The sequence below is a fragment of the Canis lupus genome, chromosome 21 (assembly GCF_003254725.2).
Source record: "Canis lupus dingo isolate Sandy chromosome 21, ASM325472v2, whole genome shotgun sequence".
In the NCBI taxonomy this organism is placed as follows: Eukaryota; Metazoa; Chordata; class Mammalia; order Carnivora; family Canidae; genus Canis; species Canis lupus.
This window is the reverse complement of record NC_064263.1, coordinates 46,436,550-46,459,706: the sequence shown is the minus strand read 5'-3', so window position 1 is coordinate 46,459,706 and position 23,157 is coordinate 46,436,550. Positions and strand designations below refer to the sequence as shown.

At 37.9% G+C, this 23,157-nt stretch overlaps 1 protein-coding gene across 2 annotated transcripts in view; it reads right to left on the bottom strand.

Annotated features, from left to right (window-relative positions):
- The window catches only part of LUZP2 (leucine zipper protein 2), a 477,909-nt gene that overhangs the window by 260,503 nt on the left and 194,249 nt on the right, over positions 1-23,157 (bottom strand). Inside the window, exons 2-3 of one of the 2 annotated variants that reach the window (XM_025459793.3) lie at positions 5,590-5,707; positions 1,814-1,884 (exon numbers count right to left, since the gene is read on the bottom strand). In XM_025459793.3, coding sequence (XP_025315578.1) covers positions 1,814-1,884; positions 5,590-5,707 — 189 coding nt within the window. The remainder of the gene's footprint in view (positions 1-1,813; positions 1,885-5,589; positions 5,708-23,157) is intronic. The other variant, XM_035703666.2, reaches the window with a different exon arrangement.

Here is a 23,157-nt window from a genome sequence, read left to right as displayed (position 1 = left end):
CACATGCCTTATAAAAATAAAAATGAGTGTGTGTGTGTGTGTGTGTGTATCAAAAAATCCCACATCCTGACATCTATAGGCAATGTAGGGAGCAGATCAAAAATAACCTTAAAGCTGTTAACAAACACTGGAGAAGGCAGGGGGATGCTGGACATTTTCACACCCAGGAAAGCTGTGAGCCAGGATGGTAAAGATGATCTTTGACCTTCTGAATATCTCTATATCCTCTTCTGCCTTCTAAGCGTATTGCTACCTGTTCTCACTGCTCTCAGGCTTTCGGGAGCCCCACTCTCTGCCTCACAGCCTGGCTACATTATTATACTCAGAGAGTAGACTCCTGACTAGCTCATGGGCCCCCTCTCCCAAGAGGGATTGACCCCAACTATTGCTACTACTCAGGGTGCTATTTGGTTCCAAACTGAGTCTTTAATTCTAAAGAGCCGATGGCTCCAGTCACACCTATGATAGGTTGCCCAGGTGTTGAGCACATTTCCACACAGAATTTCATGGTTGCAAGGGATTGGACAGGGCAGCTGTTTCATACATCTTCACATCAATTTGTAAAAAAAAAAAAAAAAAAAACACTCACCAGAACCACACCACAGAAAAGCATTTTTTTTTCAAGTGGTTATCAACAGGTATTATAAAACACATCTCAGATGGAGCGCTTGCCACTCTCCCGCACATTCTTTTTGTTTCCAGAGAATGCAATAGTGCACGATCCTTTGGCACACGGAATCCAAAACTGCCTTCTGGGAATCTCCACCCACCAACCACTCCAAACTCTTTAACACTGGACTTTGAAGGGAATTTCATGTTCAAGAAATAATAATCTCATTTAAATAATAAAAAGAGTCAATATAAGATACTTAGTTTGGTATTGGCAATGTGTCATTGGTTTGCCCCGAATATATGTCCATGATAGGGTTCTGGGCCAAAAGGCGAGGACAGCGGGGAAGATGCAAGATGGTGAGTATAGTAGAAAGCATGTAACATTTTGGCAGCTTCGTGCTTTGTGGGCAGTGAACTAAGGTGAAAGGGTGTGGCTATTGGGTGAAACAGCCGAGCAGATTCCACTTAACAGCTCTCATCAACTCGTGTAAGCCCTGTGAGCGACAAGTTCCTACCTATTAGATAGGGATGATCATATCTACTGTATATGGTAATTGTGAGGGTGAAATGGGAAAATATTTATAAAGCATGTGGCAGAGCTTCTACTAAGTGTATAACAAATGCTCGCTTGTTTCTACCTTAAAATATCTTTTTTTGTCCTTTGAGAGGCAATTTCAAATCTAGCTTTTTATGGTGCATACAAATCTCACGATACACTTTCTTCAAAAACACACACACACACACACACACACACACACACAATCCAACACCAAGAAGACCAGACCAATTCTACCTATATGGTTAATAGATTACCCCATTCTTCACCACCCCCACCGCTATCATCGTGATCAAGTTTTCATCCTATTACGCGTGGCCCATGGAGGTCAGTGCTAGTGCATCCGTCTACTGATGGGCTGACTTCCCGGGCTCTATCTTACGAGGATAACAGAGGACAATACTACAGATCCATAAATATTCTGTGATCTGCAGACAAGCAGCATAGCGTCCCGATCACCAGAGAACTTGTTAGAAACGCACAATTTTCAGCCCCACCATAGATTTACTGTATACAAACCTGCATTTCAATATGATTCTGATACATTCGTGTCTAAGTAAGAAGATAAGATTTTTGTGAAATTTCTGGAGTTTGACACTATGGGGAAAAAAAAACTGAGGAAATTAAAGGAATATACAATCTTACCTTTGTCTTTGACCTATTTCCAGAAGCTTCTCAACATCAGATTTGGAAGATCTCTCATCATTTTTCAAAGACTGTTAAGAAAAGTGGGAAAAGAAAATCTTATTCAAGTGATATATTGAGACTCACTTTACTTTTGTGTCGGTGGCACAGGTGTGACTGCTCTTACGCCCAGGAAGGAGAATGTGCAAATGAGGCCAAAGTGATGCTCAGGTCTCTAGGGATGCACATGGGGATTTCTGACACCAAACCCAGGACGGGCACTACACCGTCATGAAAGGGAAGAAGCTGAGTGTCAGCCTTGGAGGGGGAACTGCTCTCCCATATCTAGGGCCTTTACTACAACACACATCTTCTGCTCTATGACAAACCAGCTCTGGCATAGTTTCTACAGATTCAAATGGACATAAAGGACCTCTCTGAATCAGCTAAGTGATAACATGATTCGAGATCACAGCGGCCAAAGAGCATGCACCTGTTAGGTCTTGCCTATTTATCATGAGTGAGCAAGGCACCGTAACTGCTCTGACAAGGTCAGGTATTTAGGGAAAAAAAAAAAAAAAAACTAGAAAGTACTGGCTCAGTCATTAGTGTTTATTGACCCTGGCGAAGTCAGCATCCACAGGCCAGGACTTCACACAGCCCGCTGAGCTCTTCTCATTACACACTCTGTCCCGTGAAGTCTTCCCTGACAACTTTTCTATTTATAAGCAGCAAACTATTTAACAGGGCAAGCTATCTTTCTTGACATTAGAAGTTGAGGCTGCTATTAGGAGCAGTGACACTGTTTGCAGGAAGAGCAGCTGTGGCCAGCAGGGAACGGACACTCTTAGGGACAGTGGACACTGTTTACTCGGTATCTCTTGAACAAATATCTGTCGTGAATTATGCAAAGTCCTATGCAGGGGCACAGTGTCTGCCTGCACAAATTCCATAGTCTAAGGCTAACATCAGGCAATTTTCATACCACAAAATTAGCATTCTGATCAGGATGTGGTGGGCTGAACTGCGTAAGGGAAACTTCTTTCCTAAAATAACTGACTGAGGTCATTCCTAGATCAATACAAGTTGTCTTGCTTATTTGGAAAGAACAGCTTGACACAAAATACGAAGAAAGCAGGACGAAGAATTCAAGCGAGAGGCGGTGGAGAGCACTGCCCATCGTGGGATTTTACAGCTCAAAGTGCATCACCGTCCTATGACCTGAGGCAGGTCCCCAAATCTGCCCTTTGCCTTCCTTAGGTGAAAAACAGGGATGAGATTTTTGAAGTGTCTGCTAATTTAGACAGTGACTGGAAAACTCAGAGGGCCAAAGAGATGCGGAAAACGCTTGATGAAAAGTGCAACGAAATATGCCTGCTGATGTATGGACCATCTGCTATATTCTGGGCATTCTGAAGGAAACCAAGATCAAGCACATGAGTATCTTCAAGAAATTCAAAATTAAAAAAAAAAAAGAATATGAGATGCAGAAATGAAAAGGGTAGATACAGTCGGCAAGGCATATCTAAGTGGAAGAGCTGGAGGGTCCTTGATTATTTACCTAGCAATGTCCAGAGAAGTGGGGTGTACTCTTTGGGAAATATTCTGGGTTCTTTTAAGGATACTAAAGGTTGATATACCTCCTCATGGATCAGCATAGTGCTTAGTGGTTGACGGGTATTGCCACCCCATTCAGGGGCCACGGTTACAGAGAAGACTGCAACAGAACTTTCAAAGCTCCTACCTTCACGGAGTCCCACTGAGGGAAACATGTGGAATGGTCTCTGTAGTGTTCACTCTGAGTTTAAAACCTAGAATCAGTATTTATTAGATGTATGAGTGGGCACTTCCTTGGCCTACTAACCTCCTTTTATGAGTAAAATATCCCCTTATTTTGTGAAGAGGTTGCTAAGGAGATTTAAATAAGAAAAATTAAAATAAATACCTCACACAGTGGCTGACACAAAATGGAAAGAGAAAAGAAATTTTCTCTTTTAAAAAATGCAACTGAGGGGATCCCTGGGTGGCGCAGCGGTTTGGCGCCTGCCTTTGGCCCAGGGCCCGATCCTGGAGACCCGGAATCGAATCCCACATCGGGCTCCGGGTGCATGGAGCCTGCTTCTCCCTCTGCCTGTGTCTCTGCCTCTTTCTCTCTCTCTGTGACTATCATAAATAAATAAAAAAAATAAATAAAAAAAAATGCAACTGAAAAAAATTTTTTAAAAAATTGCAACTACATTTAGTGGTACAACTGTTGCCCATAAAAAAGAAAACAGGATTCTATGAAATCATATATTATTATGAAGCAGTTTTCCAGATTGTGATTGGGCGTGTTGACTCAGTCTATTGGTACAGCGATACTGAGTGTTGTGGTCACACATGGGCATCTCACCATATGCATGAAACAGTTTGGAAGCACCAGGTGGTCCACGCCTCTGAGAGGTGCAGGTGCGCTGAACATTCTCTGCAGCCTCATATGACTGGTGAATTTCTACTTAAGCATAAGGTGCAACTCCGCTATCAGCTCACTCCAGAAATTGCCTTAACCCCCTTTCCATCCAAGCCAGGGCTTCCCTACCATGCGTGTCTTCTTCCATCATGGCACTGTCATTACCCTGCTCCCTGTTCTAATGGGGTATATGGTGGGCTTTCTGCTCCTAATTTCATGTTTTCAAGCTGTAACATAGCTTATGGAACAAGAGCTTGGGCACTAGGCTCATTTACCCACTTGCTCTGCGACCTTGCTCTGTGTCTTCTAGAATTTACTTTTCTCCAAATCTTGTTTTCTCACCTATAGGAAACTACTAATAACCACAGCATAGTCTTCATGTAAAAAATAAATAAAAATTATACAGGGCATCCCTAACGGAAGACCTTGACTGTGTTCAATAAGCTGTAGTGGCGGCTGACACCATCATCATCATCATCATCATCTCCATCTTCAAGGAATAGAAAGCTAAGGACAACACCGACTCCACATGTTTCAGAAACATGGTTGAGCACAGTAACTAATAGGCCCTGAAGCCACATTTCGTGTATTTAAACTCCAGCTTCCCTTGTGACATTCAAAAAGAACTTATCTTTTTTTTAAAGCATAGTCTCTCACGTATAACATGAAAAATCACATGAATAGTATCTACCTCACAGATATATTATGAAAATTACAATCAAGTCCCCAATAAATTCCAGTGTTCAATCAAATATTGAAATATCTCATCAGATACTTGAGAAAATTTTTCTTATCAGATATAGATCTTTTCTTATCGATATGGATCAGAAAATTTATCTTATCAGATATAGATCTTGTCTTTGTTTTTTGCTTGAGATTTCACTGAGTATTAATACATTTTCATGGATGTCTCTTTCTAAGGCATTTTCCCATATTAGTAATGAAGATTATTAAAGAATCTTGAGAATTATCCTGTGTGGAATTTAAAGTTCTCTTCCAGAGACCATTCCTAAATTCATTCAACTCATTGTCATAATTAGTTTTCATCATTTCAGAATATTAAAAAAAAAAAAAAAAACACAGGGGTCAAATTGATCTTAGGAGCTATGAGAGACTGATGGCCTTGCCAAGCAAATAATTTACTCCTTCCTGAATTTGCAAACCACAGATTCCCAGACTGCATTTAAAATGACATTTCTTTTCAAAGCTCATATGATAATAAATAACTCCCCTGGTGGAACCCAGAAACATATTCAAAACTGGTAAAAAAAAAAAAAAAATGCAGGAGTCTTTAATGTTAATCCACCGAGACAAACCAGGTGACCAGGAAAATGAGATTTCATCTCACCTGAAGGTTGACTTTAATCCCATCAAGTTCTCTTGATGTCTTTGTCAGCTGATGGAGGATGTTGCTTCGCTCCTTAAACACTTCTTTCAGCTGCTTTTCTAGCTCTTCATAGTCCTGTCTAACACAGAAAAAAATCGCATGAGGGCCCTTCAAGTGCTTCCACTGGCCTTTAGCCACATAACACAATCACAAGCCCCTGCATGTAAAGCAAAATCTAGATTAATTGTAGCTTTAATTACTAGGATGTTTTGTTTTTCCTCTTTCATCTAAAAGGAGAAAATTGAAGACCAAGCAGCTTTATAACAAAGGTTTCATTCCGCATTGAGGACTTTCTAGGCGTGTATCTTTGACAGGTATAGGATAGTCTATCAGGTACCTCTTGGAAAGCAGCTATTCTCCATGACATCATCCTAGTAGACAAGGTAGCCTAGAACTCTACCTGATGGGGGAGGTTAAAATGATCAACTGGAGGACACACGAGAGTTGCTAATCTATGGAAGACTTCCTGGGGGAAAAGTGTAATATGAAACATAAGATACTGGTGGAAAGATAAGTAGAAATTAGCTATATGGAAGCGGAAAGCATGTGTAAATACAAATAAAAACGAGCTCCCTGAAATTTTTAAAAAGTGAGTATATATCGGAAGAGGAAGATTTAGAGTTCTAAGGCAGGGAGGGGGTGGGGTGTCAGGACTTGCTGCTAAAATGAGGACGTGGAAAAAAATAAAATGAAAATAAAATGAGGACGTGGAGAGCGTGAGCAAACAGATGCAAGAAGGCTAAGGGACAGGAGTTTTGGTGATCGTTTTGAAAACAAGTGTAAGTAACTGAACAGGGACTGGCATGGTTGGGTTTATGTTTCATAAAGATTTTCCTGGCCAAAGACTGGAGAGTGAACTAGAGGAGGGAAAAACCTGGAGAAAGAGAGGCTGGAGAGGAAGTTACCACGGCAACAATCCAAGGAAAAGGTTGTAGTGGCCTAAATTAGATTAGAAACTGCAGAGACAGGGAAGCCGGGACTCATTTCAGCAAAACACGCACAACTGCATCAATGAAACATAATATTTTTTCAAATGTCTTTTGTCTGTGTGTTATGGGGAGAGAGCAGCAGGGCGCTGGCCATTAATGATGCCATGTTTCGGGCGTAGGCAACTGTTGGACGCAGCCCTTTACTGGGAGAGAAGTCATCTTCCTATGAGGAAGAGTGTTTTAGTGAAAGGTTGACAAGGTCAGTTTTAAACTTGTAAGAAAATGGCTCCAACTTTTTATTTATTATCTATAAAATGCAATATTAACCCATGTATTAAAGGAGCAACCCATGTAGAGTTTTGAACCCCTAGGGTAAAATTAATTTTTAAAGTGTTTTAAAAATTCTGTCACTGAGAAATTTGATGGATTCCCAGTCTTTCTACAGCATTATAAAGGAGCTGGGCCTACCAATGACCTTAGTGATGCCATCTCCAACAGATTTCTAACACAATTCTTTGTGCTTCTATATATTTTTTTTTTCTGTTTTTTAACTGTTGTTTTCTAGCACTGGTTTATATTCTTGTTTGAAGGAAATTGGAATGCTCCCCTGCTGGGAACCCCAGTATTTCTTCCTGGCCTTGAGATTTTCACTGATTAATAGTGCCCCACCAGTTCCTCTCAGGCTCACTAGCAAAGTCAACTAATGAGTGGAAAGGCCATGTTCATCTGTGTCTAACTACTCAGCTTTAATTCATACCCCAGTTCGTTTCTTGTAAATGTTGGTGAGAAGAACCACATCTCCAAAATTAGAATAAGGGACCAGGATAAATCACTTTGTTGGATAACATGTATTGATAATGTCTTACAAGCAAGATGGTGTGTGTGTGTGTGTATATATTATTATATATAATTATTTTTATATTTTGCATACATTATATTTATTATTATATATCATATACAATATTATATATTTATATTGTTTATTTATAAATATATGCACACAATATTATATAATATAGAAATATATAATATGAATATTATATGAATTATATATTATATGAATATGAATTATATATTATATATTATATGAATGTTATATATGATATTTATATATTCATTTAATCTGCAGAACAACCCTGTCAGATAAGCGCTAATCTTAAGAAAGTTGAAGAAATTGAATCCCAGGGATGGTAACTTCCCAGGACAGATTTCTACTAGGGATGTGGTCAGCCTCCAGGGCCCAGGGTCTCAGCTGGCACTCTGGAAGAAGAACACAGTGACTTGACTAGGAGCTTATCAGTTTATCATAGTGAAATGTTCACTGTGCCACTGCAGAACCCATTATCTATTACTTCTTCCTGCACCGATATATGTTTTTGGTACTGGAATTTTTTTACCATTTATTATTTTCCATTAAGTAAAATTAGGAATAGCATTTCCTTTTTTATTATTTACAATCATCTTTAAATGCTATCACTATATTTGGCCTTTGAATAAATTCATTAGAGAAAGAGAACCAGTTTACATCCCTCTGTGATTCCGCTAAGTACAACTGGAAGCCACAAAAAAGATACAATTTTTCAGAGATAAATATAGTAGTCAAAGTGTTAATTAATAGCACCACTTCAGATTCAATCATTCGAGGTTCTTATAAAAGGGGAAAACAGATTACTCCGTAAAAGCAACCTTAATAAAAGCACTGGTTAGCATTTTATCACATTTATGAATGATTTATCCCAATGCATGTTATTTTTCCCCATAATATACATGCATATATATTCTTTAATATTTACATGATCCTCCTACAGTTGTATCCTGTAACTGGCTTGTACATCTCAGAGCTCTTTCCACATCTATACATATTAAAATTTCTGTGCCTATATTTTATTTTATTTTACCACTGGACATTTAGGGTGTTTTCAATTTTTCTTTCTCTTTTCAAAGTAATCCACATATGTGGGTACAAATATATTTTCCTGAAAATTCCTATGGCATATATTCCTATAAGGGAAACAGTTCATTCCAGAGTTAAATGTTAATTTTTAGAAGTACCAGTAGGGGCTCCTGGGTGGCTCAGTGGTTGAGTGAGTCCCCGGGGTCCCGGGATCGAATCCCATGGGGAGCCTGCTTCTCCCTCTGCCTGTGTCTCTGCCTCTCTCTGTGTGTCTCTCATGAATAAATAAATCTTAAAAAAAATTATAGGCACCAATAAATTGTCTTCCTAGAAAATATTTAAATCTATACTTCTATCGTCGGTACAGAATTCTGGCATTCTTTTCAACACATTCACTTCAACTGGAAATTGTCTTCCTCCTTTACCTAATCATGCTGTGGCAGGAGTGGAAAATGATACCTTCTTTAGGACATAATTTTCAATCACTTTCTTGGGAAGATTGATTGTATTTTCACTTTTATTAGTACTTCCATTTCTTCCCCTAAGAATTATCTGTGCATGCCTTTTACCCATTCATATTTTGGATTAGTTATTGTATTTGTGTTCTCGGCTGCTGTCACAAAGGACGACAGAATGGGTGGCTCAAACAATAGATTTTTTTTTTTATCTCAAAATTCTAGGAGAGGAACACAAGCAGAAAACCTTTTTGACCTCAGCCACAGCAACTCCTTGCAAGACGTGTCTCTAAAGGCAAGGGAAACAAAAGCAAAAATGAACCACTGGGACTTCATCAAGATAAAAAAAAAACTTCCTCACAGCAAAGGAAACAGTCAACAAAACTAAAAGGTGACCTACAAATGGGAGAAGATATTTGCAAATGACACATCAGATAAAGGGCTAGTATCCAAGATCTATAAAAAACTTACCAAACTCAACATCCAAAAAATGAAATAATCCAGTCAAGAAATGGGCAGAAGACATGAACAGAAATCTCACAGAGGAAGACATAGACATGGCCAACATGCACATGAGAAAATGCTCCGCATCACTGGCCATCAGGGAAATACAAATCAAAAGCACCATGAGATCCCATCGCACACCAGTGAGAATGGGGAAAATTAGCAAGACGCGAAACCACAAATGTTGGAGAGGATGTGGAGAAAGGGAAACCCTCCTGCACTGTTGGTGGGAATGGGAACTGGTGCAGCCACTCTGGAAAACTGTGGATGCTCCTCAGAGTTAAAAATAGACCTGCCCTACGACCCAGAAATTGCACTGCTGGGGATTTACCCTAAAGACACAGATGCAGTGAAAGACCGAGACACCTGCACCCCAATGTTCATAGCAGCAGTGTCCACTATAGCCAAACTGTGGAAGGAGCCTCGGTGTCCATCGACAGATGAATGGATAAAGAAGATGTGAGATATGATTGATGGGTACTATATGCAACTGTTGAATTATTGAAAACAACATCTGAAATAAATAATATACTATATATATGTTGGCTAATTGAATTTACATTCTTTTAAAAAAGTGGTTATGAAGATATACTAGTTAATTGTTGCTATGCTACAAAATGAATTTTGGAATATTATATATACATATACATATATTTTTTTAAAATATGAGAATAAAAAGCACAGCCAATTGTCTTAGTATAGTTGTGACAATCCTTTCCCCAGTGATTTTGAAATGACACTTTTCTCCTGTACCAAATATCTTTTTATTGTATGTTTTGAATTTTCTAAATCTGCTCATTTCTTGTTAGGCTTATTGTTGTTACTATGGGTGGATTTTCCATTTCACTGCCTACGTGAATGGTGCCAGTTTCTTTTAAAGCTGTTGACTCAGTTGATCTTGATTCCAGACATCTTATTAAATGAATGTAATACTTGTTATATAGTTACTTAGTTGATTTGTTTGGCTTTTTCAAGGGGCCACCACTATTTTCTTTCAATAATACCAACCATCTTTTATTCTCATGACTTTTTTCCCCCTCTTTGTTAGTTGTACTGGCTAAGACCTCCAGACCAATGCCAAGTAGAGAAAATGATAGATTTTTTTTTTGTTTGTGGCTTTAGGATAGTTATAATAATTCTGTTTTATCAGTGAGTAGACATATGCAAATACTAGCTATAATTTTCAGGTGATACCATTTTTCTCAGGACTTTTTTTTAAATAAAAATTTTAATGAGCTGTAACACGCAGAAAAAAATACACAATCTGCAGGGCACATTTCATGAATTCTCACAAAGTAAACATGTAAGAAATTTTAAAAATAATTCACTCAAGATGATATTCTTTGACTTCACCCATTTATAACATTGATTCTTTTCCCCAAATATAACCAATATTTTTATTTCTATGACTTCATGATCAATTGTCTGTGTTTGAAATTCATGCAAATGTTGACTGTCCTTTTTATTTGTTTTATGCAACATGGAAACTCTTCTATATTTGTGAAACTCTTCCCTATTATGTGGAGAAATAGTTTTTAATCACTGCATAGTATATGAATGAGTAATGATATTGCAATGTATCTATTCTAGTGCTGACAGACACCTTTTTTTCCAGTTGTTGACTGTTATGAATAATGCTATGAATATTTCATATGCCTTATATTTAACCAAGTACATAACTAAGGAAGCAATCGCTTCATATAGGGCATACATTTTCAACTTCAGCAAATACTGCCAAAGGATTTTTCAAATCAGCTATAGTATAAGAGAGGTGAAGAATTTCAATTGCTTCAAATTCTTATAGACTATGGTATTGTCAGTATTTTTAAGTTTCAATTGTCCTACTGGTTATACAGTAGAATTTCCATTTTAGCTATAATTTGCATTTTTCTGGTGACTTAAAGTCACTTTACACAAAATTTATTTAAATATTATCTTTTATAAAATGTCTGACTATGCCTTTTGCCTTTTTTCCATTGGTTTGCCCATTGCTTATGATTTATTTGTAGGTGGTATTTATATATTCCATACATGAGCCCTTTGGTGGTTAAACATATCAAAAACATAGTTACTTCTTCTGCTGTTGGAATTTTCTATCTCTTAATGGTGTCTTTTAGTGAATAAACTGATGATATAAGTATAGACCTAATTATTAATCTTTTATATTCAAAGTTGTTCACTAGAGTTGTACCACTTAAATGTGTAAATATTTGAAACATATTTTTATCTGATTATAAATGTTATCTAAGAATTCATTTAAAATTATATATTGCTAATATATTAAAGCACAGATTTTTTTAAAGCACAGATTTTTATATATGATTTTGCATTCAGCAAATTATCAAGTACAGAAATTATTTGTGCATGTTTTGTGTTTTCTTATGTGAATAATCACATTGTCTGCAAACAGTTTCTTTTTTCTCAATACTTTAGTCTTTTTTTTAAGTTCTTTTTCTTACTTTGCTATCAAGAACCAAGGACCTATTCTAGGATGTTCAATAAAATTTGTGATATAAACAAACATTCTTTGTTTATTCCAGATTGTAGGGATATAGACACCTTTTTCTTATTCCAGGTTGCAGGGAGAAGAGCTTTCAATACCACAAATATGGTATTTTCAATAGGCTTTTTTGGTCAATTTTTCCATTTTTAAAAATCAGATATAAAGAAGATTTCTTTTATTTCTGGTTTCTAAATCTGTTCAGTTTTAATCACAAATGGAATCTGAATGCTATCAAATATTTTAGTTTTTTTTTTTTCATTATGGTACATAATTTGCACGTTTGCTCACAGCTCTTCCATTCCTCCCATCCTTTGCCATATTACAAATGTAGGCAGGATAGAAACCCCCACACCATTCATTCGGTCATGTGATACTTCAATGGAATGTTAATGGATGAGATACACTGAAGACGGTAAATGCTGTCTGTCTGATTTTGCTTAGTTTCTTATTCTCCTGCTAATGGCCACATGAAGAAACTCCCCCAGATAACTACTGCAACTTCAGGTTTCTTCAAAAAGAAAACGTGTAGAGCAAACCCGAGTTTGATTCATACTCTGAAGCAAAAACACCCCGGACTCCTCAACATGAGTTTGAAAACTAAATGTTTTTGTAAGCCATCCATCAGGCTTTTGGAGTAATTATAATGTAGCAGTATCACAGTAAAAACTTGTCTCATGAACACATCCATTGAGATGATCACAAACATTTTTTCTTTTACACTATTAATGTGCTGAATCACACTGATTCATTTCACATACAATTAATGACTACATTAAATCAAACTCTCATTATTGAAATCAATCATTTTGTTTATTACATATAATTCTGTTAGATTCAGTTTGCTAATATTTTGTTTAGGATTTTTACATTTATCCTTATAGGAGAAATTTAGCTATAATGTCCTTTCTCGTCATATCCATGCAAAGCATCATATCTAGGTTATGTTTAGCTCATAAAAAAATTGGGAAGTGTGACCTCTTTTCCTATGATCTGAAATAATTTGTGTAAGATTAGTAATATTTCTTATCAGATTGCGCAGAATTGACATGTAAGCCATCTGGTTTGCAGTTTCCTTTGTGAGAAGGTCTTTATTTACAGATTTAATGCTTTAAGATACATGCAACTGTTCAGATATCCTAACTGTCCTTATGTCAATATTAGTAATATGCATTATTTTTAGGAATTTGTCCATTGTCATTCATTGTCATTCACTTATTTCATGATTCTGAATATCACAAACTTGTCCTGAGCTCATCTGGGCATGGCTCCTTTAGGCTGGGCTTACAATTGCTTCTGTGATCATTTCCTAGTCAAATAAATGGCTCTGCTTTCGTGACTGACTCACTATGAGTTTGTTAGTGAAGGCACGGTCTCGTATGTCCCTCATCATCCAGAGAGTTAGCCTGTGCTTATTTCTATTCAGGTTGGTTTGGGTCCTAGGAAATTAGCAGAAATAAAGTAATATTTTCAGGTTTAGGCTTGGAAGTAGTATAACACCACATCTGCCATACTGCATCTGTCACAAAGCAAGTCACAAGTCCAGGACACATTCAAGAGGCAGAGAAATACACTTCATTTCTTCATGGGAAAACATTCAAAATCATATTGTAAATGCGTATGTATACATGAATGATGGTCATATTTCTAAGCTTAGCTCCAGTTGTTAACTTCCTAGTACTTAATTTCTCAGAGATTAGTCCTTTGAGTCTTGTCACCTTGTGCACTGGTGGTTCTCCAAAGACTTCAAAGGGATTTGGCATTCTGTTCAGTTTTTTCCATTGGTGTCAACATTGACAACAAACATGTTCAATTTCATTAAAGATGGAAATTTGGGGGCCATTATTTAGCTAATTATTTTCTTTAGTTCTCAAAGACCACCAACTGCTTGATTCAATCCCATATCTCCTCTAACTCTGAACAGTTGAAAACTTGTAGTTGCAACTACCCAGTTACTGTCCTAATTCAAGTCCTCATTATGTATTTATAGCACTATATTAATTGATAATTTTTGCTTCTCCAATCCATTTAATGCACTGCTCTCAAAACAGGCTTTCTAACCTTAAAGTTCTATTTGCATCAATTTACAGTTTAAAATATCAGTGCTCTTCAGTGATGTCAAGGTCAAGGCCATCTGCCCTCTGGCTTGAAATGACCTTTATTCTCTTTCTGTTTTCTTTGCTCAGGTTTCCTATCTTTCCTTTTGTATGTCCTGTATTTAATTATCAACCAAAGAGTATGTCTTGAAAATCTTTACTGTGTTTTTGTCTATTTTCATTTGCATGAATTAACTGAAACTGAAATTAAAATGAATTTAAAGACTCTCACATCAACCTTGAGTGCCTTCACCCACTCTGTTAATCTAGATAGAAAAAGTACCTCATCTCACTTTCTCCATTAAGTCTCTGCTCAGAGCTACATGGTTCCTTTCTTTTCTGAATTTGGATGTCATGTGTTCTATCTACTTCTTCTCTTTAAAATTATTTTCAGAGATAGTATTTTAATGAATAATTGTATACTAACCTCTATAGAATAATGAGTGCTTAGAACTGTGCATCTCTTCCTTTTTCTAATAATTATTATTTAACTTGATGTTGATCCTAGATTGTGCCAGTGGAAGTTTCTACAAACTGGCTCTTGTGTTCTGAGACTTGTCCCCATTATTCTTGGAATCTTTCCTTACACTTTTTTTTTCTCCTTTGATGTCCTGTCAGAACCAATATTTCTCAGCATTTATTCTAAATGCAAATACAATAGAAATAACGCTCATCACAGAGTAGTGTTCTAATGTTTCAACTTCACTTTGTTTCCTTGGCTTTTGTTTTTTGTTTGTTTGTTTGTTTGTTTTTGTTTGTTTTGGCTTTTGTTTTAAATGAAAATATCCTCCAGACTGCATCAAATGCCTGCAGATTAAATCTCATAAAATTCAAAAATCTGGAGGAGTGCCATGAGATCTCAACGTTTGCTTTGCCTTCAGAAATATAACAAAAATAATAATTGCAGAAATGCAAAATTCCATTCAACCTGTTTGCAGCATTTCCGCCTACATTTAAAGAATCATTTACTATGGCAGCCATAGCCATAGTTTCATGTTATTCATTCTTTAAAAATACTACCCAGTATTTATTATATACAAGTATATGTCAGACATGTGGCAGATGTTTTACATATATCATTAATTCTCATAATCTCCCAGAAATGTGGTATTATATTCATTTTGCAAGCAAGAAAGCATGGATCCAGAGTAATTTCTCCAAGATCACACAGATAGTATATTCAGTTTTCAACCCTAGGTATCTTTGATGACCAAATATCACATTATATGGTCTGTATAATAAATGAACCCTGTTAATGTTTTCTTGGTTCCTCCTACATGTAGGAATCTTTGGGGGGGGTGGGCGGAAACAAAACATCAACAATACATTATCCCTAATCCAGTAGCGTGTAATATATAGATAACAAAGAACACACAACATAATGAGGATAGCATATGACAAAACATAACAAGAGTAAGGCATTAGGAGGGATCAACTTTGGGTTAACCAATCAGGGAAAATTTCATGGAAGAAAAGATATTTGTGTTGGGTCTTGGATGATGAATAGGATTATTAAATGCAGTAGAGGGAAAGGTATCCTAAGCAGAGGGAATGATATAAGTAATGACAATGTATAAGGAAAGTGCTGAGTGCATATACATTATAAACTAGCAAGCAACATAGCCTAGAAGTGCATACAGGGTACTCACTGCGCTATTAGAGAAAACCTGAAGAAGTTGGTAAAATTCAAATTATCAAAACTCTTAAATGCCATGCTCAGGAGTTTAAAATGCTTTCTATAGGAAATTTACTGCTCTGTGAATTGCCAAGATAGATAGATTTTGGAGATATATATATATATATATATATATATATATAGTCAGATTAATAACTCAAAAACATACCCAAAGAAGAAAGATTTAAACTATTTTCTCCCTCCAGTTGTCAAAGCTGTTCCAAAGTGTATATTCTTATTTTTCATAAGCAAGCAGATTGAATAAAAGTGACTTTTACTTGTTTTGGCCAGGATATTAAATTGGTGACCACGGGGAGTTGTATCCTGGGAAACACAGCAGTGTCTGCCCTCAGGAAATTCAGGAGGACTATGAAACTCCTCTGATTCTTGGCAGAAAGGTCATGGATTATTTTGTTAAAAGGCCTCTGTATTATCTGAAGCCATTCTTTTACTTTTCATCTTATCAGATCACATTCAGTGTGACCACCAGGATATTTGCATGGTATTTTTCTTTCAAGATCTACCATTGCAGATTAAGAGAAGAAGCCAAAACAAAGCTCACTGAAGTTGTGCGTCAGAATTCATTCTGTGCTCCTGTGTAAAAGATGGCTAGAAAAGCATCCTTTGGGGAAGGAGGGTCTCTCATATAAATACAATCAAAACCTGAAGTATCATAAGCCTTTGGGCAAGAGGACGTTAAATATACAGTTCTTTTACCAACAATCCTACACCTGAGACTGTATTCATAGAAACACAGAACATGGATTTAAAGGAGCATTAATCATAGATAAATATCTGGAAACCAAATAAGAGATCTGGATAAATTATGTTACATACACTGACAAGGACTCTCCTTGACCAAACTATAGTCAAGCTCCTCAGCATCTCCTGTAGCACCATGCTGTGGCAGGCATCTTGCTAAATCAGTTATCCAGAACTGGGCAATACCTGGGCTCTTGGATATCAGATCCAATTCCTCATCCTCCACGATTCTCCAGGTAATACCTGACAACTTTGGCCTGCTTTCAGTAAGAATCCTGTCAAGCTGGGTTGGCCAGAACCCTTCCAATGTTTCCTCTTTACCATTTTCCATCGATCGACCCCACCCCGTGCTCCTTAGCTGTAAATCTCTACTTGTCCATGCCAAAACTAGTCCAGTTCTATACAGAGCCAAAACTAGTCCAATTCTAAACTCTTTTCCCCCAACTGCAATAGTCTCTGAATAAAAATCTGTTTTTATTGCTTTAACTACTGTCTGGCTCTAGTTTTGACAACGTGGTAGAGTATATCATTTTAAGGTTAAGTTACATGTCAATTAAAGCCATGCAAATTGACTTAAAAGGATTTCCATGAGGTACTTCCAAATAATAAGAGGAAAAATTAAGAGCATGATACATTAATACAATGCTAATAATAATGAACCATGCCCTGTGAATATACAAATACGTTTTTGTCTGAATGTGCCTATGTGGATAGGATCATGTGACTATATAGATAGGATTGTGTTAGTAAAGATAAAAATTTGAAATAAAAAAAGGTTAAGAAAGGGTACAGGAGAGTCGCAGGGACTGGAAATTTATGAAAGGAAGGTACAAACAAAGAAAAGGAAAAAATAGGCTGCACTGTCTTCATATAAAAACATTTATGTGCGTGTACATGTACATGTACATAAAGACCTCAAAATAAAAGTGTTAAATAAGAAGTAAAGAAATCCCTAAAGTTTTCCAAAAACACACATCCAAGTACATATATACTGACTTAGATATCACCATCCCCACCACCACCCCTTATAGTGATGCAGGCACTACATGAATCCCCTGATACCTATACTTGGAAAAGAAAACACTTATTTGAGCAATACTTTCTGGATTGATAACATGGGAAACAAAAAAAGACAAATCGTAGAGAAATACCACTGTCATGATGCATGCTGTAGCCTATTCATTAGATACAAATTTTGAAAATCAAAATTTGATTTCCAGATAATGTCACTGACCAGCTAGTCAGCATTAGGAAATCAGGAAATTATTTCTAGCCTCAGCTTCCACATAAGTGGAATCGGTTGTAGTTCACAAATTGATAAAAATTATAAAGTGGATAATAAAAGGTTTAATTTTCCCCATTGAAAATAAGAAGACTACCTCCCTCTTTCTCAGAGCATTTAGTTTAGAAAACTTTTAAGTTCTTCTTCTCTTTGAAATATATGGCATTCTTCTTAAGAGGTAAATAAGGCACTCACCAGCTTTGAGACCTAGGAATACTTTTTTTGTTGACCTTGAGAACCTTGAGAAATGTCACTATCAAGAAAGATAGCACCCGATTGACTGGGTGACGGGCACTGAGGGGGGTACTTGACAGTATGAGCACAAGGTGATATGCTATATGTTGGCAAATTGAACTCCAATAAAAAAATTAAAAATTAAAAATTAAAAATAAAAGAAAGATAGCACCCCTCTGCACAGTGAAGGAAATAATCAAAAAAACTAAATGGCCTACTTGCTTAATGAGAGAAATTATTTGCAAATGATATATCTGATAAAGGATTTGTATCCAAAATACATAATGAAGTTCTAAAACCCAGCACCCCAAAAATGAATAATCAATTAAAAATGGGCAGAAATCATGAATATAAATTTTTCCAAAGAAGACAGACAGATGGCCAATACGTGAAAAGATGCTCAAAATCATCAATCATCAGGAAAACGTAAATCAAAACTACAAGGAGGTATCATCTCACATCTATCAGAAGGGCTAAAATCAACACAAGAAACAGCAGGTGTTGGCAAGGATGTGGACAAAGGGGAATGCTCTTGCATTATTTGTGGGAATGCAAACGGGTGCAGCCACTGTGGAAAACAGTATGGAGGTTCCTCAAAATGTAAAAAATAGAGTTGCCCTATGACCTAGCAATCACCTTATAGCGCATTTGCCCAAAGACTACAAAAATACTAATTTGAAGGGATACCTGCACCTTGATGTTCATAGCAGCATTATTTACAATCGCCAGATTACAGAAACAGCCCAAGTGTCTACTGACTGATGAATGGATAAGGAATATGTGGTAAATATATTCAATGAAATATCGGCTCAACCATAATAAAGAGTGAAATCTTGCCATTTGCAATGATATGGATGGAGCTAGAGAGTATTACACTATATTATGCTAAGTGAAATAAGTCAGAAAAAGACAAATACCATATGATTTCATTATATGTGGAATTTAAGAAACAAAACAAATGAACACGGGGAAAAAGAGAGAGAGGGACAGCAAGAATCAGATACTTAACTAGAGAATAAACTGGTGGTTAGCAGAGGGGAGCTGAGTGGGACGAGGGGTTAAATAGGTGATGGGGATTGAAAAAAAAAAAAAAAAAAAAAAAAATAGGTGATGGGGATTGAGAAGGGCATTTGTGATGAGCACCAGGTCATGTATGGAACTGTTAAATCTCTATGTCATACACATGAAACTACTATTACACTATGTGTTAACTAATTGGAATTTAAGTTAAAACTTAAAAAAAAAAAACAGTGGGGCCTCTGGCTGGCCCAGCGAGTACAGCATGGTACTCTTGATCTCGCGTTGTAAGTTCAAGCCCCATGTTGAGTATAAAGATTACTTTAAAAAATAAAAGTCTTAAAAAAATTAAAAAGAAAGGTAACACCCTTATCTCCAGTGTCTTGGGAAGGTAGGAGTCTAAGTTTAGCTGGTACCTCCACCAGGTTACAAAACTACTTCTTGTCATAAATTTTATTTTTCCTTTGGGTAAAGCCAATTTGCTACTGCAGGTGGACACCGCAGACACCAAATTAATTTAGGACAAACTATATGTGACAAATGGTACTGCTGAGTCCTGTTACTTGAGAACTAATTTCATTCATGTTGAGAAAACGTCTGGAATAAGTTGTATCTGCTTGGCTGTAGAAAAGGATGAGATTTCTCTCTGTCTTTGCCAACTTCTCACGGATTGCCTGCCATGCACCTCGTAGTTTGTTTTAATGCTTATTCAGCAAGCAAAAAAAAATTATTTTATTTCTCTTCTATCTTTGTGGAAGTGTTTTCTCGGTTGGGAGGAAATTTTGCTTTTAATTATATTTCCCCAAAAGTAGTCATTTAACCTTTTTAAAAGAAGAGAAAGGAAGTGACAGTGAATTCAATGGTGCTAATAATTACGCCTGCCATTTATTGAGTAAATGCTTGGGGAAAAGCGTGAGACACAAAGCTTTACATCCTTTATAATCTAAACACCATGCCACGGTGGACACGATTATTTAAAGAAACCACCTCCTCCCTTCCCAGTGACAATACAGCCATAAATACAACAGTGAATTCATCTGATGTTGGAACAAAGAAAAAGCAATCTTTTCCAATGCTGAGGAAAAAAAGAAAAGGAAACAGAATACTTCCCTTGGACTGAGAGACATGCTATCCGTACAAAATATTCAGGAGCATTTAAGGGTAATGCTGCCTTACATCCTGAGTTTAGAGTTTGAAGGCATATCTGTACTTTAATAGCTCATAAGCAATGGCTAAAAAAAAAAAAAAAAAGAGAACAATTTTTTTTTTTATCAGCCTCATCAATACTCTTAGGAAAATAGGAACACTCCCTATAGAATAATTTCCACATGCTTGCAAATCAGCAAAGCTACATATTTCGAAGGGCGCACAAACTCCTTGTAGGAAATGAACATTGATGTCATTGAAGACATTTCACGAGCTGTAATCTCCTTGTAGGGAACCCCTCACTTAGAAGGAAGGGCCATTTGGGATATTCACTTTGTTTTTTCTATGTCGTCTTCAAATACAAGAGGACTCTTGAAGTCAGTGATGACTTAAGCAGGGCAAAAATGGTTGCAACTATTTTGTTAGTGGTAGGTTCAGAAGGGTGGCCACCTCTGCAGGGTATAGAAATATAAACTGTGTAGGGAGAGTGTACCCAAGAAAAAGAGATGCTTTATTCTAGATTTTTTTAAGGTTTTTATTTATTTCGAGGAGAGAAAGAGAGAGAGAGAGAAGGAGGAGAAGGAGAGGGAGAGAGAAAATATCAAGCAGACTCCGTGTTGAGCATAGAGCCCCACATGGGGTTCTATCTCACAACCCTGAGATCATGATCTGAGCCAACAGCAAGAGTCTGATGCGTAACTGACTGAGCCGCCCATTGGCCCCGGTCCTAGGTTGTTCAGATGGGCACACAGTGAACAGGGCACCCTTCAAATGGGCTCTTCCCTTTTCAATGACAATAGTGAAAGAAGTTAACTAACTAGTCAGGGAGAAAAAAGTAAATAAATGTTTAAGTGCAGATGGAATTCTCGTTTGCCTTTAAAGAGGATGAGCTATTTGATACTTGCCCTCCCCCAAAAAAACATTAGCATGACTTCTTTATTCAAGTGGATTAAGCACACTCTGTGTGTGCACATGCACGTGCACGTGTGTTTAACCAGTTTGTGAGCGAGGTCTGAAAATCAGAAATGGCTAAAATACAATCCCTACCTTCACGGAGTTCTAGGTGTAAAATATGAGAGGCGCAGATACACAGTCGCAACATATGTGATAAATTTATGCCAACAACATTTATTAAGTTCAGCAGGGAGGAGAAGGTGGGATATACTCTTAAGGGATAACTCAGGCAGTAAAAATCCTTCGTGATGGAGGAGATCCACAAGGCCACCTGCAAAAGTAGTCAACAATTTCAGGACAGCCCTGGCATGGAATGTGAGATCATTACTCACAGAGAAAAATGCTCCTGCCAATACGCAATCAATGCGCTCAGGTTTTATTAACCTCACGTGTCTGTACAGAAACCTGTCGCACAAGGGGTGCAGGCATCCACAGCCTTGCATTCTGTTTGATGCATGAAAGGGATCCTGTCCTCGGCGTCTCTGACTGATGGGAGTCCTAGTGATTGTGCAAGCTTCTTGAGCTGAGGGGCTTCAGATCCTGCCATTCCTCAGAGACGGCATGTAGTAAGACTCTAAAGCATGGGGAGGGGGGGCTATTAGGCCTGCAGGGACCTGTGATTCTACAGAGGCTGAAGTCCCAAGGTGTCTTTAGAATAACAATATCACTACTTTTCACTTATACTAATGTCTTCCTTTCCGGACTTCGCAGTGTCTCGGAAGCCTGACCCCATGACTCTCACTCCAGAGGACACTGGCAGCGACTTATTAAAATGTTCAATGGTTCTGATCCCACCAAATGGTGATCACAGGTTACCTGGGGTCAAAGGGAAACCGTGTCACCAGAGGCGTGACTTTCTGTTACTTCTCCAGGTGGGAACATCTAACAAGAGGGGTGGATCCCGGCCGTGGTCACCCTAACTGCTTTCCGGGGGTTCTGGTAACCCGGCAGCTATGGACTCCACACCTTCTGTCCTTTGCCTCACTGTGGGTGAGGAGGAGGACTAAATTCCCCCCTCTGTTCTGAGCTCCTCCCTTCTCATTGCGTTTGAGGCCCGTGGCTATAAATTGAGGCCCGTGGCTATAAATACGGCCACATTTGCAGAAAGAATGGAGGTGCAAGGGGAAGGCTGTGGGCATCTCTTTCCTTTTTTTATGATTTTTAAAAAAATTTATTCATGAGAGACCCAGAGAGAGAGGCAGAGACACAGGCAGAGGGAGAAGCAGGCTCCCTGCAGGGAACCCGATGCGGGACTCTATCCCAGGACCCCGGGGTCATGCCCTGGGCCCAAGGCTGGTGCCCAACTGCTGAGGCCCCCAGGGGTCCCCTGCTCTGGGCATTTCTATCAGTCACCAGCTCTACCAACTATTTATGAGCCAGGAGGATCCATGGGCATAGGAGGCTGATACCTAGAAAGAGTTTTCCTAATCATTACTGGAAATTTTGAAAGAGAATTCCATAATCATACTTTGGGATAAAATATACTTTCGTACTACATACGAATAGGTATATGACAACTACAAAATGTAGATAGTGGAAAAAAAATTTTAAAAAAATAGAAATTTAAAAAAAATCAAGAAATATGCTCAACTCTGTCCGCAGTTGTATCTCCCCCACAGTTTCCTACTATGTATTCTATATTCTAATTAAAATATATTTGTCTCTTTCCCTGGAAACCCTGCACTCTTTTATGACTCTGCATATTTTTTTAAAAAATACTTAATTTATTTATTCATGAGACACACACACATGCAAAGAGAGAGGCAGAGACACAGGCAGAGGGAGAAGCAGGCTCCATGCAGGGAGCCTGACGTGGGATTCGATCCCTGGACCCTTGGGTCACGCCCTGAGCCCAAGGTACATGCTCAACTATTCGGCCACCCAGGGTCCCTGGAGATCACAAAGAATGGAACTATTCTGCTGCCTCCCCAGTCCCTTGCTTCCGCCGCCCCATGCTCCTAGGGTTGCGGTGGGTCAGGCAGGACCTGGGGCCCAGTCCTCATCATCCTAGGGGTATGGAAGGTCAGGGGGGTCCCGACCAGGAATGGAGCCTGTGTCCCCTCCCATTGCTGTGCCTCTGC